Below are 18,225 nucleotides of genomic sequence, written 5' to 3' on the forward strand. Positions count from 1 at the left end.
TTTAGTGTATGGTGATATTTATTATTGCAGGTTCATGATGATGCTACAGTTTATGGCGCCCTTGAAGCTTTACGTTCCGTTGAAAGAGATAAAAGTGTAAGTGGTCTGTTGGATATAAGCACCAAAAAGTGTTGACAAGGTTGTAAATCAAGTAGTGTTGATGAGGTTGTAAATTAAGTGGTATGACAAGGTTGTAAATCAAGTAGTGTTGAAGAGGTTGTAAACCAATTAGTGAAGAGGTTGTAAATCAATTAGTGTTGAAGAGGTTATAGATGACTTTTTCATTTTCTGCTGAGAAAGTGATTTTGTATATATAGTGTAAGACAGTTGATATATGATGCCAACATTTTTAGACTGTGTAGCAATGATTGACTCAAAATTTTCCTTCCCCGTTACAGATTCGGTTAGTTTCAGTATATATGTGAATTTGCATTCTCAAACGGATTAATTTGAACTTTTCACTTGAGTGATATCAGGCTCACTTATGCGTCATGTTGTAGTTTTTGACTCATGAAATCCAATTATAAAGTAATATTTTTTTATTTCATATCATTAAATTCTCATAATGTGTGTTTTCATGTACTATCAGGACACAGCCTTGTCGAAACATCACTGCTTATAAGAGTTCCTCAATTTTAATGTGGAGTAGTTTTATGGCTATCATGAATGGTGTTAAATTGAGGGAGCTCTCTACTACATATGCCCAGACATAAATGAGACATTAATGTTTGCTGTCAGGTCTGGGTCTGTGAGGGAGCCCAGTACAATGTATACTCAGCTACAAATAACAGTAATATCAACTGTCAAGTCTGGGTCTATGAGGGAGCTCAGTACAATGTACACTCAGCTACAAATAACAGTAATATTAACTGTCAAGTCTGGGTCTATGAGGGAGCTCAGTACAATGTACACAAAGCTACAAATAACAGTAATATTAACAGTCAAGTCTGGGTCTATGCGGGAGCTCAGTACAATGTACACAAAGCTACAAATAGCAGTAATATTAACAGTCAAGTCTGGGTCTATGAGGGAGCTCAGTACAATGTACACAAAGCTAAATATCACAATGGCCATTATAGTTCCTCCCCCACCTCCCATGAAATTTCATATATAAATGTCGTGTAATCAGCAGTCACATGTCTTCTGTGGTCAGTGGTGATGTGTTTCTTAACCAATCAGTGGTTTCACCCTTTCTTCTGCAGTCTTGGCAGTGTATCAGCTGTGAATGCTCCAAGCACGCAGATTAAACTTATTTTGTTTGATGAGAGAGGCATATTATATATAAAGGTATATTATGTGTATCATTGTTTAAATGTTTCTTATTTCAGTTGTACTTAGCATAATCTAGTGAAACTCAAACATGTTGGCGTTGAAAGCAAGGTGATTTTTATCGGCGAGGATCAAAGCCTTCATCTAATGTAGTAATTTGGAGAAAGTCATTGTTAATTATTCCTAGAATAATATGCTGAAAATTATGTGACCTTTATGACCAGTGTGCGACTTTTCATTCAGTATTTTCACATTTTGTACAACACCACTGGAAAGGGGTTTATTGATAGCATGTGACTATTGGTCCTCTGATGTCATGGACATGTACATTGCAAGAATAGATATATCCATGTGACTAGCAATGCAAATGGAGAGTACTAAGACAAAATTCATCGACACTGTAGTTTCATCTCATCTGTCAGCAGATTAAAAACATAAGTAAATGCTCGCACTTTTGCAGAAAAGAAATCAATTTACATCTCAATTTCATGCAGGTTGGACTTGATATAAAATTGTTTAACTTTGCTAGGACCACTGGTATGTGGCTACCCTATGCGGACACCTCATGGTGGTGGCAAATTCGAACTATTTTAAAGGCAATTTACTCTGACCATACACCCCAACATAAATGTACAAATATCAAAAATGGGGTGTTGAGGGTCAGAGGAAACTCTGAAAAACTGTGTTGGTAATATCCTTTACAGTTAAGGTGCTCCTAATCATCAAAGGTCACAGGCAAATGCTGTCTTGGGGCCCCGAGTGGCCAAGTGGTCTAAAGCGCTCTCCGTTACAGATCACTGCCATCTCACCTCGGTCTGTGTGGGTTCTAGTCTTGGATTCGGCTAATGTGGGTATGTGAGAAGCTTGTCAGTGGCTTCTTGTGGGTCAGTGGTTCTTTCCGGGGGTTTTCTGGGTACTTCCTCCACCATTAATACTGGCCACCATGTATAGCCTATTGTGTGCTGAAAAAATGGCGTTAAAAACCGTACAACAACAACAACAACAAATGCTGTCTTTTCATCTCAGTGAATTTGGGCAACTGCTAAATGTATAAATTGTGTCAAATGTGAACACCTGTTTTCATACCTAATTATACTAATTGCCCTACCAAAAGGTCAGTGATGTGTTTCACAATTATTACAGGTAACTGAAATGGGGATGGAGATAAGCACAAAACAAACCAAGATCATTGACATTTTGCAAGACTTAGTTATGATTAAATGTACTTGGTGAACTATTTAAAGTGAGGGTACTGTATCCTTATGTGGAACTTATTAAATTTTGTTTGATTTCTTTTTGCTAAATAGGTACACTAAATACATATGTATTGGTAGGATGCTGTGAAATAATAATAATAATACAGATTTGCCAGAAACCAAGTTTGAGGGCTGATCCTGCCTTCATAGGTCATCTGTCTACAAAGGTTACTTTTGCTTTAATTACCTTAGGGTGGCTGCTGTAGATTGGTTTGACTCTATATTTATAGGAAAATAATGAATTGTAGGTTGAGGGTTTTATCATTGTGTTTTAGTTTATGATGATATTTATTATTGCAGGTTGATGATGATGCTACAGTTTATGGCACCCTTGAAGCTTTACATTCCGTTGAAAGAGATAAAAGTGTAAGTGGTCTGTTGGATATAAGCACCAAAAAGTGTTGACAAGGTTGTAAATCAAGTGGTGTTGATGAGGTTGTAAATTAAGTGGTATGACAAGGTTGTAAATCAAGTAGTGTTGAAGAGGTTGTAAACCAATTAGTGAAGAGGTTGTAAATCAATTAGTGTTGAAGAGGTTATAGATGACTTTTTCATTTTCTGCTGAGAAAGTGATTTTGTATATATAGTGTAAGACAGTTGATATATGATGCCAACATTTTTAGACTGTGTAGCAATGATTGACTCAAAATGTTCCTTCCCCGTTACAGATTCGGTTAGTTTCAGTATATATGTGAATTTGCATTCTCAAACGGATTAATTTGAACTTTTCACTTGAGTGATATCAGGCTCACTTATGCGTCATGTTGTAGTTTTTGACTCATGAAATCCAATTATAAAGTAATATTTTTTTATTTCATATCATTAAATTCTCATAATGTGTGTTTTCATGTACTATCAGGACACAGCCTTGTCGAAACATCACTGCTTATAAGAGTTCCTCAATTTTAATGTGGAGTAGTTTTATGGCTATCATGAATGGTGTTAAATTGAGGGAGCTCTCTACTACATATGCCCAGACATAAATGAGACATTAATGTTTGCTGTCAGGTCTGGGTCTGTGAGGGAGCCCAGTACAATGTATACTCAGCTACAAATAACAGTAATATCAACTGTAAAGTCTGGGTCTATGAGGGAGCTCAGTACAGTGTACACTCAGCTACAAATAACAGTAATATTAACTGTCAAGTCTGGGTCTATGAGGGAGCTCAGTACAATGTACACAAAGCTACAAATAACAGTAATATTAACAGTCAAGTCTGGGTCTATGCGGGAGCTCAGTACAATGTACACAAAGCTACAAATAGCAGTAATATTAACAGTCAAGTCTGGGTCTGTGAGGGATCTCAGTACAATGTACACTCAGCTACAAATAACAGTAATCTTAACAGTCAAGTCTGGGTCTATGAGGTTGCTCAGTACAATGTACACTCAGCTACAAATAACAGTAATATTAACAGTCAAGTCTGGGTCTATGAGGGAGCTCAGTACAATGTACACAAAGCTACAAATAACTAATATTAGCAGTCAAGTCTGGGTCTATGAGGGAGTTCAGTACAATGTACACAAAGCTACAAATAACAGTAATATTAACAGTCAAGTCTGGGTCTATGAGGGAGCTCAGTACAATGTACACAAAGCTACAAATAACATAGACCAATATTAGCTGTAAAATCAACTTCTGATTTTTACTGGAATTTATTTGTAGCACTGATATTGTATAGGCACATGATATGATGAGGGAATTTCAGTCCACGTTGAGCACAGTAAATGTGCATTATCCATAATCACAGAGAAATGAGAATTAACTCTTTTTAGCACTCTTTGGAAAAGGCCACCAATATTTTTGTCATGTTAAATTGTATCTTTTAATCTCCATTCTGTTCTGACAGGCTGTACAATATGCAGAGGAAGAGGATTCATATGAAGACATGGAGTTTGGTGAAATCACACAAAGTGCTCAAACTTCAGCCAAGGTTAGTGTAGACAATTAGTAGTGTAGCCTGATTGAATGAAATACACCTCTCCCTGAATAAGTCGTGCACACGGGGTCAAAATACATTAACACATTAAAAATGAGTGTTAATGAGTGACCTCTGACAAATGAAGAAGGGGTGCCATCCAGGATAGACATTGATGTACTATGGAAGCGTGGGTGGGTAGTGGTGCAGTTTTAATGACTGAATAATTTGTATAATTGTCTTCACTTTTCGGTATAAATTACCTTTATTTTCAAGATAACCAATCTCTAGAAGATTGTGAAAAAAATTTAATTCTGAGAAGTTTCAACATATAGCATACATTTGTGCATTGTTGTGTACCTCCATAACATTGTGTGTTACATCATTAATATTTGCACAACAAGCAAGATTCCTTTTGTTCAAAATTTAGAGACATTTGTTTTGTGAAAAAATGGTCAATTTTGAAACTTGGTTTTTTTAACTTATTTTGTTAGTGAAATATTAATGCAGTATTTTCATAGCTGGTAAAAGTGAAGCTTCTGCTTATTCTTGTCAAATCTCTTAGTACTAATTCAGGAATTTTATGTTCACTACAAAATTTGGAACCCACTTCTCCAGAGTAAATAAAACCGGTCAAACAAAGCTTTGAATTTATTGGGTACCCCTATCACTTAGTTGACATGCCATCTCTGATCTCATTTGTGAATGACTCGGATCATTTAAGATAGTTTAATTGTTACTTACACAATAATATTTAAAACATTGGTCAGTTCAAATGATTTGACCTGACATGTGACTCTGACTGCTAACTCTTACTGCTAACTCAAGTAAGATTTGTATGCTGTTTAACTTTGTAAAAATTTATACTGTTCCCTTTATTTAATTTGATACAGAGACATTAGTAACTTGATTCTGCAGAGCATGTCTGCTTTTAATTGAATGTAACAATACAACAAGTACATCTGTAGATCATAGATCAAGACACAGTCATTACTTAATTAGGTTATTGCAGAAACACCTGTAGATGTATTTATGTTAGAGAGACATTTTTAACTTTTGAATTCAAGAACATACCACATTTATGTGATCATACTGAAACTGAAATAAAATATATGGCTGAAACACAAATTTGACTTGACAAAACATATTTCATTACCACTTATGTCTTAAGGTGTTTACACCAGCAGTCATGAGGTACATTTTTACTGATCAAACATTTTATCAAAGATTGTTATTTGCATTGTACTGAGATTTTTTTTATATAAAGAAAATGTTACGAAATATTGTAAGTTGCGAATTTCATGATGATGGTTCAAATTTCTGGACACTAACAGCCATTATTGACAATACAGCAAGCAATATATCAGGGTTCATGAACTTTGTGATTTTATTTAGCTGAGTTGATTCTGACTTGGTATGTATATATTTAACCAAATGTAAACCAAAAGTCACAAAATGTTTGTTCCATGATTACACCATGGTAACTACAATGTTTACTCAGACAGAATGCACATGGATTGACTCATTCTTCTATAGGTGTGTTCTGGAATATGGACTGACTCATTCTTCTATAGGTGTGTTCTGGAATATGGACTGACTCATTCTTCTAGAGGTGTGTTCTGGAATATGGACTGACTCATTCTTCTAATACTTTAATGACACCATAAATGAGAGTATTATAGAGATCAAAGCAGGATTCGTACTTAAACTTTCATATTTAGCTGAGTTGATTCTGACTTGGTATGTAAATATTTAACCAAATGTAAATCAAAAGTCCATGACTACACCATGGTAATTACAATGTTACCTCATAGACAGAATGCAGAAACATGAAAATTCATTGACCTAGATTGTACAACACATATTCATGAATAGTTTTGATCTGTGGAAAACAATTAATGCTAATGCAAAACTAATATGGATAACAGTTAGCATTAAGCCCATCAGAACCTGGATGCATACAACTTTTATATTTTTTAAGGCAGCTAAAGCTTCAGAAAAAAGAAATCTTACCCTCTAATTCTTGGCTCTGTTTTGTATTTAGTTTTGGAATATCAGAGTCATTGAGTATGACAATGAATTTATGTTTTTTACATCTCTTGAAGCATACAGACTTTTTTTAAGGAGATTGTGTCTCTTTGAGTATTTCTTTTTGTTTTGTAATGACTGTGTTATCATTCTTTATGATACTTTTCATATATTTACTGAGATAGCTTCAGTTCACTAAGTTGCAAAAGTATTTTGTCATTTTCTCACCCTCTTTAATCCATCTAACTCTAGACCTAATCATATGACCCTTAAGTTTTTTCTGACACAATTCATATAATTTATTTTGTTTTTCACCTATCAAATTTGTATTGATTGTTTCATTATCACCTGATATCTCTTTACATAGATCTTTCTCTCTAGTCTCTCTTGAAAGAAGAATAAGATATTCTTTTAGCCCAAATCTCCATTAAAAGAACTTCAAAACATATTTGGTCCTTTATCTTAAATTGTATTTCATGATTTGGAATCTCACTGACATCATTGTGGATGTAAGTATCTGATAAATACTGTAATTTAATGTTTTTAATTACTTCTTTTATATTTTCAAACTGACTTTCCCTTCTTGAAGTTCCCAATTTTATATACACTAATGTTAAGAGAGAATGGTCTGTTCTCTGCACAGGTACCTTGAAGTTCCAAATTTTATATACACTAATGTTAAGAGAGAATGGTTTGTTCTCTGCACAGGTACCTTGAGGTTCCCACTTTTATATACACTAATGTTAAGAGAGAATGGTCTGTTCTCTGCACAAGTACAATATCTGTTGCTTCAGTATCTATAAGGAAGTTCTCTGAAACAAGGAAAAAAAATCAAGCCTGGCTCTTTTGTTTCTACCCCTCCATGTGTATTTTTTCTTTTCTCCATGAATTTCTCTCCAGATATCAATGAGTCCAAATTCATTTGTGATCTGTACCAGTTTACTATGACATTATTAGATGTCTCTTATTGAGTCATAACTAAAATTAAAATCTTTTTTTATGATTATACAGTTATCACATTAGTCATTTAAATCAGTTTTTAACTTTTGATAAAAATTTAGAGAGTCTTTATTTGGCCCATAAATATTTAATAACATTGTTAGTCTTATATTCTATTTGCATATCTATAATAATCTTATAACCCTCCATGTCTTTTCATATTTGCTTTATTTTAAATTCAAAATTGTTGCTAAAAATAACCTACTCTAGATTCACTTGAAAAATTGCTAAAAAAGCTTTCATATCCCCACTGACTGCATATATAATACTCTTCTTTTTGTAGAAAATGTGTATCTTGTAGAAAATAAATTGGAAATTGTTTTCGTTTTTGTTTAAAAAGTAAGACATCTCTCCTCTTGGATATGTTACCTAAACCCTGACAATTCATGGATGCAAAAGTAATTTTATCAGTCGGGTAAAAAGGTTGTTTGGAAAAAATACTCTGGGCAGGGATGTCTGACAATTCAGTACATTTGATATTAATATAACTGTAGATTAAAACCTAAGATGCAACTACAATTTATTGATACCTTTACCTTTCACACATTCATTCTATTATTTAAAGTTAGGAGCACTGTCCCACATCAGTGAAAGCTATTCATTTTGTCATTTAAAGCCAAGAGCATAGTCCTAGATCTGTGACAGCCATTCTGTCATTTAAAGCAAAGAGCGTTGTCCCAGATCAGTGATGGCTATTCATTCTGTCCTTTAAAGCAAAGAGCATAGTCCCAGATATGTGATGGCTATTAATTCTGTCATTGCATGCCAAGTGTCAGAGATAAGTGATGTCTGTTCATTCTGTCATTTAAAACCAAGAGCACAGATCTACATCTGTGACGGCCATTCATTCTGTTATTTAAAGCCAAGATCATAGTCCCAGATCAGTGATGGCTGTTCATTCTGCCATTTCATGCCTAGAGTGTAGTCCCATATCAGTGATGGCTGTTCATTCTGTCATTTAAAACCAAGAGCCTAGTTCTACATCTGTGACGGCCATTCATTCTGCCATTTAAAGCCAAGAGCATAGTTCTAGATCAGTGATGGTTTTTCATTCTTTTGTTTCATGCCAAGAGCATAGTCCCAGATCTGTGATGGCTATTCATTCTGTCATTTAAAGCCAAGGGCATAGTCCCAGATCTGTGATGGCCATTTATTCTGTCATTTAAAACCAAGAGCATAGTCCCAGATCAGTGATGCTATTCATTATGTTGTTTCATGCAAAGAGCATAGTCCCAGATCTGTGATGGCTATTCATTCTGTCATTTAAAGCCAAGAGCATAGTCCCAGATCTGTGATGGCTATTCATTCTGTCATTTAAAGCCAAGAGCATAGTCCCAGATCTGTGATGGCTATTCATTCTGTCATTTCATGCCCAGAGCATAGTCCCAGATCTGTGATAGCTATTCATTCTGTCATTTAAAGCCAAGAGCATAGTCTCAGATCTGTTATGGCTATTCATTCTGTCATTGAAAACCAAGAGCATAGTCCCAGATCTGTGAGGGCTATTCATTCTGTCATTTAAAGCCAAGAGCATAGTCCCAGATCTGTGATGGCTATTCATTCTGTCATTTAAAGCCAAGAGCATAGTCCCAGATCTGTGATGGCTATTCATTCTGTCATTTCATGCCCAGAGCATAGTCCCAGATCTGTGATAGCTATTCATTCTGTCATTTAAAGCCAAGAGCATAGTCTCAGATCTGTTATGGCTATTCATTCTGTCATTGAAAACCAAGAGCATAGTCCCAGATCTGTGAGGGCTATTCATTCTGTCATTTAAAGCCAAGAGCATAGTCCCAGATCTGTGATGGCTATTCATTCTGTCATTTAAAGCCAAGAGCATAGTCCCAGATCTGTGATGGCTATTCATTCTGTCATTTCATGCCCAGAGCATAGTCCCAGATCTGTGATAGCTATTCATTCTGTCATTTAAAGCCAAGAGCATAGTCTCAGATCTGTTATGGCTATTCATTCTGTCATTGAAAACCAAGAGCATAGTCCCAGATCTGTGAGGGCTATTCATTCTGTCATTTAAAGCCAAGAGCATAGTCCCAGATCTGTGATGGCTATTCATTCTGTCATTTAAAGCCAAGAGCATAGTCCCAGATCTGTGATGGCTATTCATTCTGTTGTTTCATGCCAAGAGCATAGTCCCAGATCTGTGATGGCTATTCATTCATTCTGTCATTTCATGCCCAGAGCAAAGTCCCAGATCAGTGATGGCTATTCATTCTGTCATTTAAAGCCACGGGCATAGTCCCAGATCTGTGATGGCTATTCATTCTATCATTTAAAGCCAAGAGCATAGTCCCAGATCTGTGATGGCCATTTATTCTGTCATTTAAAACCAAGAGCATAGTCATAGATCAGTGATAGCTATTCATTCTGTTGTTTCATGCCAAGAGCATAGTCCCAGATCTGTGATGGCTATTCATTCATTCTGTCATTTCATGCCCAGAGCATAGTCCCAGATCAGTGATTGCTATTCATTCTGTCATTTAAAGCCAAGTGCCAACTCTTTAGACGTAACCAAAGTCTCATGGAATAATCTTATCCAGTAAATCTTAAACTCTCCATCATTTTGTGGTATCACAAAACTAATTGAGCAAGTTGTCTATTGATGCATCCTATTGCAGCCCCTTAGGAGATCATTTTTTCTCTGATTATTCCTGACAATTTGCCAACAATTGAAGAATATTTTTTGCAGTCAATACCAAAAGGCATTAAAGCTTGAACAGAAAATAACATGTTTATTGAGTTCAGCATCTTGGCTTTTGCATAGAATGACGAAGTAAACAGGTATGATTTAGAAAATTCTAGACGAGTCCCATGTCATTTCATTGAAATGCAATGTTGTGAAGAAAAAGCAACATGTGTTAATTTCTTACATGATGTAACCAGGTGAGTGCCTAATAGAAGTAAAATATTCTTGGTACATCTGAACTTATAATTAATGCACTAAATTTCATCAAAAAATATAGAAAAATAAAGGAAACATATAGCAAAAGTTATTGGTGCAGTGATGCCTTGAATAGTATGGTGGAGAAAAACCGTTAAGTAAACATTTTTATCCCATAGCATTGTCATCTACACATTTAAAAGCATACTGAGTTTAAAGCCCCACAGCTTCTCTACCAAGTTTTCTTCCTGGGTTGTAGGCAGCAGTTTGAAGTGGGCTTCATTGCACATTCCACCTGGCAATATTAGTACATTCTAAGAATAGTTTTTGTGTTCAGCTCAGCTTTTGTGCATTCCTGTATATATGTTGTTACTTCAGGAATCATGAACTTGGTGAGGTGAGCATCTTAACAAGTACTTCATCTTCATTACAAATTTAGGTCACTGTGATCCATCACTTCATCAGTGAAACTATTGATTCTGATTAAAAGAAGTGTATCCAGTCCGGTCATTTTTATCTGCCACATATTTTTTCACCAGATCAGTTTTATCCACTGTTCAGCTGTGTCAGGGGCCCCGAGTGGCCGAGTGATCTAAAGCGCTCTTCGTTATGGATCACTGCCATCTCACCTCTGTCTGTGGCAGTTCGAGTCTAAGATTCAGCCAATGTGGGTATGTGAGAAAGCTTGCCAGTAGCTTCTCAAGGGTCGGTTCTTCTTTCCGGGGGTTTCCCAGGTTCTTCCTCCACCATTAATACTGACCGCCATGTATAGCCTATCGTGTGCTGAAAAATGACATTAAACCCCACAACAACAACAACAACAGCTGTGTCAGAAATTCAGATATTATTGATTTAAAGCTCCTTTCTCTGACAAAAAATGGGTCTTTTCAGGCTCACTTTCTTTAAAATTTCTCATAAAGAATTATGTATGCCATTCCCTTTTGGGTTTTCTTTCTGAGTCAGTCATATTTCTGCCAAATATTTGTCAACTTTAGATTGATTTGTATCCACTGTTATATTTTTCATGCATTTGGATGTCAGCCGATATTGGCATGCCACTCATCCAGGTGACAAACATAGATGCCATTGTTAGAATTTTCAGCTTGCTTGCACATATGTGATGTGTATCTAGATTCTTCACTTAACCATATCTTCTATTCAGTTTATATGATTTCATTTTTTTCCTGTTTAATTTGTTCCAACAATTTAGATATAAGCCTACAATACAGCCATATACTAATGGAATGTATGTTTCAGCAATATCCAACATTTTTTTAACCCTTTGATACTATTGCATAGTTTCAGATTTATCAATGGTTATTTAAAAAAAAGCAACTCCTTACTGATTAAACAAATTTCTCTTCAAATAATCAATTATAATAAAATGTTTACCCTATATAAAAAAGACATTTTTCTTGCCAGGACCATGCCATAAATCCATTTTTCTTGCCAGGACCATGCCATAAATGCATTTGGAGGAATATAATACAACAGTAATCATAAAAATCTACTACATTACAAGTTGTGCAAAAGATCAAATTATTTTGATGTTTTATAAATTATATATAAAATGAGCATTCGGTTAAGAGTCTTTATGAAATAATATAGATACATGAAAACAATATTGTTTAATCATTTGATAAATATAAAATCTTTCCTTTGCTCCTTTTAAATTTAATTTACAAAACTTTAAGTAGTTTCATTGTTTCACGTGCAAAGCGTTTGGATATGTTCATCGTTTTACCGTTTTTTTAAATGAGATCATGATTTTATGATGTGGTGATATTTCAGTATGTGATTTTATGTATAAAAGGGATGATTATATTACTTTATTAATTTGGTTGACAACACACTATAATAATGCCATGAAAATGGAAAGTGTATCAGTCTAGTTATGTACATGTATGCAGACTAATGTGCCATGGAATGAATTGGCTTCTCAAGCAAGCACATCCAGGTCCCATTCATTTTTAACATGGTATTGAATCGCAGCTAAAGATAAAAAACTTTTAACATTTTTTACTGGTATTTAAAATAAAATTAAAATCCAAATAATTGATGGATTTTCATAACTTGTATTAAATTTCTGTGACACAACATCTAATTGAATATCAATGATCATCATCAGTAGGAATGAATTGATGATTTTAATAGAGTAATGGCTCACAGTCCATCTGTCTGTCTGTAATCTGTCTCACTCTACATCTTGATGGCCCTGAGTACACTCCTTGTCATTATGAATTGCAGTTAATTATTAACTTCTCATGTTCTGTCATACCTTAATTGATGCATTTATTAACTTCTCATGTTATGTCATACCTTAATTGATGCATTTATTAACTTCTCATGTTCTGTCATACCTTAATTGATGCATTTATTAACTTCTCATGTTCTGTCATACCTTAATTGATGCATTTATTAACTTCTCATGTTATGTCATACCTTAATTGATGCATTTATTAACTTTGATAGGAACATATTTAAGGATTATGTTTATGGCACTGGGAAAATATAATATACTGGTCCATTTTGATTGAGCTAATAAAGCAGTTCTGGTGGTTGAGAGGGCTTATGTTGCAGTCGATACATTTAGACATTGCATTTGGTTAGTGGTTGTACATGCATTTAGAATTCTGTACTTTCTGTTCTCGTGACAGGATGAGATCACTGCAGATTCATTTACAAGAATGCCATTTACCAGTATTCCAGTCACATACGCATGTTCTTCAGTCATGCCCAGAGAAGCAGCAAGATATAGAGCCGTATGTATCCTTAATATGAATGAATTTAGTAACACAAGATAGTCTGTTTTGTAGGTAATATGTGGAGATTTAGGTAATATGTGGAGATTCAGGTAATATGTGGAGTTTTAGGTAATATGTGGAGATTTAGGTAATATATGGAGATCTTTAAGTAATGTGAATATGGAGCACCAGTCCTGCAATAATGCCCCATTATAAACCTGTATACTTTTTGTTGAGTGAATAGCAGTAGGAAAAACAAGAAAGGGCAGTAACTTGTCTTCTTCAGAATACATTACCCAATCATGATATATTGCTACAACTACTACTACTGTGCAAATTCAGCCCTTGGAGGCTAAAAACTTTTAGCTCAAAAGCTAAAGTTATTTGCCCACCTAGAAGGCATTTAGCTAAAGTTAACTGCCCACCTAGAAGGCATTTTGCTAAAGTTGTCTGCCCACCTAGAAGGCATTTAGCTAAAGTTATCTGCCCACCTAGAAGGCATTTAGGTAAAGTTATCTGCCCACCTAGAAGGCATTTAGGTAAAGTTATCTGCCCACCTAGAAGGCATTTAGGTAAAGTTGTCTGCCCACCTAGAAGGCATTTAGCTAAAGTTATCTGCCCACCTAGAAGGCATTTAGCTAAAGTTATCTGCCTACCTAGAAGGCATTTAGGTAGCATGAACTTCCAATGATACTGGGATTGGGGCAAAATCTTGTGAGATTGCCAATTACTATTTGCTCTTGCTAAGCATCATGCTCTCGTCAAGAGAGACTTTGCAAAATCCTTTACCAAGTTTCTGGAAGTTTTACACTTACAAGTTGGAGGAGTCTTTACTTCAAAAGGTAGGCATACTCCATCTATATTCCAACTTTTCTTTCTACCTATGATTATGAACTTCTGCTTTTACAGTTATCACTTTGGCATCACTTCTGCATTGATACTTTACCTGTACAAGCTACATGCACCCTTGTACAGGTATTTATAATACTTGGTAACTCTGCATTGATACTGCAAGTTCATAAAGCAGGACACTCATTTCTCTGGGTATACATACAGGGTCTGCTATGTTTTGTTTTGCATATTAAGACCATGGGTGAGACCAGTTTGACAACCACTCAGCCTGTGTAATTTTCTCCTGTTGTCATTCCTTGAATATATGTTGGACTTTCAATCATAGCATGAGGGTTGAAAACATCAGTTTGCATGCAAGGGCTTGAAACCATGTCATTTAACAGGCAGCGAGATGGAGACCAACAACAGTGTCAGTTACAATCTCACATATCAGAATTATGGACTGGAAATCTGGATCAATATCCTGTACCTGACTCAACCTCATTAACTGGACAATGTCATGACAGCCAAGATTGCCACGTTTCCTCATGACTGGACTAGGTCCTATATAACTCTAATCACAATGGGTCATGACCACAACTGATCATACTGCATCAGCCACCAATAATGAAATTGCCCAGTTCCATGACTTGCATAGCTTCATGAAACCAGTTATATAGCTGATTTACCTGCATAATATTGCTAAGCACTTCCTGTGAATAACATCCAGTATGTACATGCACTCTCATGGATCCATTTAACCTGCATAGTGCTGCTAGGTACTTCCTGTGGAAGATGTATGGTTTATCTAGGCACCCTCATTGATCAGTCATGCTTCGATAGAACTTCAAGACACTTCCGGCATTGATGTCCATCTTGAGACCTCAGTTTTCAAGCGGTGTCTCTTCACTTGGCCTGAAGCCTCTGCCACCCAAGAGACTACTTAGCGACACCTTAGAAGTAAGAGGATTTGCCTCATAAGTACTCTAAGTGTAGTGTGCTTCCATCCTTGACATTCTTCACCAACTACTTGGCATGATATTCAATAGGCAGAATACAGCTTATATTCTCCCACCCTGAATCCCACTGGAAATACATGGGGCATGTTTATAGAATGGTCTACCTTGTAACATAGCTCCCACTTTGTAACATAGAGGTCCACTTTGTAGCATAGAGACCCACTTTGTAATATAGAGGCCCACTTTGTAACATAGAGATCCACTTTGTAACATAGAAGCCCACTTTGTAACACAGAGGCTGACTTTGTAACATAGAGACCCACTTTGTAACATAGAGGCCCAACATACTATGACCATGGATATATTAGCAGGTATTGACTTAACTGGTGGAACATGAGACAATGCTCTCTAACTCCACCTTACAAGACCAGCATTGGCCAAGCTATGATTAAAACCTTCCTTATTTATTCTCCTCTTTAATGATCAGGTTGCTAAATTCATAACAAGCCACCATCCCTCACTGTTGCTGCTACATCAAATGGGATTTGCAAGGCATGCAACAAAGGTTGCAGGGATATCCCTAGAGAGCATGCCACTTGGAACAGGCATACCAAATTTACAACCATTGAAAGCTATAGACTGCTCCTTATCACAGTAAGAAAAAGGATCCAGTCTTTTGTTGCTGAATGGGGAGTGATTTACCATGAAAGCATGGGGACCTGATATTAGTTTCCTGTGGACTTATCTCATTCCGTGCACATGCAAAGTCTTTGGCCAAAGGTCTTTCAGATTTCAATGCAACAGTTGTTACTTGGTCATCAACCTAAATGCACCCAATCAATACTGTATAATACTTTTGGGTTTGTTATGGAATACAGTGACAGGTTTGAATGCCATCCATATTGTAGAGGTTATGCAGTCAGTGTGGACATGCATGTTGTCATGTCCCCACTCTAATGGCTTCGAAAATTTAGGTGATTTGCATACAACAAGCAGCAGACTAGTTATGTTTTGGAGCAAGACACAATTTCATCTGCTACCCTCAATCTCTTTGTGAACATATCCATCCCTGTACCCATTCAAGATTCGGTCTGGAATCAAGGTTCAAGTTAAAGAATATTTTCCCCAAGAAAGAGAATTGAATTCATGCAGTGGTAGGTTCTGTTCCTGTTTGGAGAAATTCATTGGCTGGATAATTCCTTCGCCTGCTGAGTTTTGCTCAATGTGGCAGCAGATGTCTTAGTCCTTGGTCATCTCATTTGGCTCCCAAAGCAATGATTATGTGTTCCAAATGGAGACCAAACCTTTGACCTTTGCACTAACTCACATAATATGCTACATTATAAGTTTGCATCTTGAAGGCAGTGATACCGCATTGGACTCCTGTTTGGATACCTCCACATACACAACCTCTGGTGATCACGATTGCTATTGATGCGAACACAGAGGACTGGAGGAGCAAGTCTCCTACCTTTTTGGAATGCAGTAGGACTGTAGCCCACTCAGCATCACTATTTACATATCAGTTTCCTCAAGATGGAAACCATTTTGAAAGTTTCATTGGTGTCTTGTGAACCTAAACAGTAATGGAGTCCTCATTCTGTCTGATAACTTCACCTAGGTGATTTATCTCAAACATCAAGGATTAACAAATACTCAGACATTTGTATTCCTTTATGGGATTTTATGAAGTGGTGTCCTCAATGGCTAATGTATTGGTAGACTCATTATTCTGCAAGAAGGAACTAATACCAAAATGAATGGTGATGGATGTTTGATGGGATCGATCTATGATGGACTTACTGGTGACAAGTTTGAATGCCAAAAACCCAACCTTTGTCTTACCAGTCCTGGATCCAAAAGCCTGGATTATTGATACTCTATCTTTTAAAGAAGTCAGTGGGTACCCAGGGACTTGGGTACCCACCCATTGATAATAATGTGGGTAATAAAATGGGCAACCAGGTAATGTTAAATTTTTTTAAAACTCCAAAAACCCCATGTTTCCAAGTTCAGATTAAAGACATCAGTGGCAAATGAGACACCTAATAACAATTACAGTTCGAGGCTTGTGTCATACAACTATTGGCTGCTGCACATTTATCCATCGTTAGACCTCCTTCTAATTTCCTTATTTTCTATTTATAGTAACTGCACTTGAAACAGTTCCAAGAAAACAGATGGGTTTCTTGAATGTGAAACCACATGTCACAGATTCATTATATTTTGCTACACACATAGGCAGTGGACCAGTCTAAATTAAAAAAAAATGAACCTAGATATTAAGAGAAATGAGCTTTACTGATGTGGCTCACGGATGACCAAAAAATGTTAGAAGAGAGCAATTTTGATGAACTTAAAAACATGTTGCATCAGGAAAAGGGCAAATTAATAGTGCTTTACCAATTTTGACAGAAGAATTTGACAGTTATGTAATACAGCATTCATTGTTTGTGGACTTCACAACCATTCAGCAAAAGTTAGACATGTAGACTAGTTAAAGTGACTGTTATGCATAAACAATATATCAGTTAGTTTTGTTCTGTACTCTCGTACTAACTACTAAATTAAATCCACATACAAGAATAAATGTATGTTTTTCTTACAGTTTTCCATAATTATCGCATGTAGTATACAGATTGCTGTAGTTACAGCATGTAATATATAGATTGCTGTAATTATGGCATGTAATATACAGATTGCTGTAATTAGGGCATGTAATATATAGATTGCCATATGCATGGCATGTAATTTATAGATTGCTGTAATTATGGCAAATAATATAAAGATTGCTGTAATTATGGCATGTAATATATAGATTGCTGTAATTATGGCATGTAATATATAGATTGCTGTAATAATGGCATGTAATATACAGATTGCTGTAATCATGGCATGTAATAGATTGCCATAATTATGGCATTTAATATATATATTTCTGTAATTATGGCATGTAATATACAGATTGCTGTAATTATGGCATGTAATATACAGGTTGCTGTAATTATGGCATTTAATATATAGATTGCCATAATTATGGCATGTAATATATAGATTGCCATAATTATGGCATGTAATATATAAATTACTGTAATTATGGCATGTAATATACAGATTGCTGTAATTATGGCATGTAATATATGGACTGCCATAATTATGGCATGTAATATACAGATTGCTGTATTTATGGCATGTAATATATAGATTGCCATAATTATGGCACGTAATATACAGATTGCTGTAATTATGGCATGTAATATATAGATTGCCATAATTATGGCATGTAATATATAGATTGCTCTTTTTATGTTCAGATTATGATTT

General features: G+C 35.7%; 1 protein-coding gene across 1 annotated transcript in view; it reads left to right on the forward strand.

The window, feature by feature from the left end:
- LOC149779186 (uncharacterized) overlaps positions 1 to 18,225 on the forward strand; it is a 240,726-nt gene that overhangs the window by 155,437 nt on the left and 67,064 nt on the right. The window contains exons 36-39 of the mRNA XM_089938405.1: positions 31 to 96; positions 2,826 to 2,891; positions 4,376 to 4,459; positions 13,025 to 13,129. Of these exons, the coding sequence (XP_089794531.1) occupies positions 31 to 96; positions 2,826 to 2,891; positions 4,376 to 4,459; positions 13,025 to 13,129 (321 nt within the window). The remainder of the gene's footprint in view (positions 1 to 30; positions 97 to 2,825; positions 2,892 to 4,375; positions 4,460 to 13,024; positions 13,130 to 18,225) is intronic.

This window comes from Sinohyriopsis cumingii, chromosome 17 (genome assembly GCF_028554795.1).
Source record: "Sinohyriopsis cumingii isolate HCF-2022 chromosome 17, ASM2855479v2, whole genome shotgun sequence".
In the NCBI taxonomy this organism is placed as follows: Eukaryota; Metazoa; Mollusca; class Bivalvia; order Unionida; family Unionidae; genus Sinohyriopsis; species Sinohyriopsis cumingii.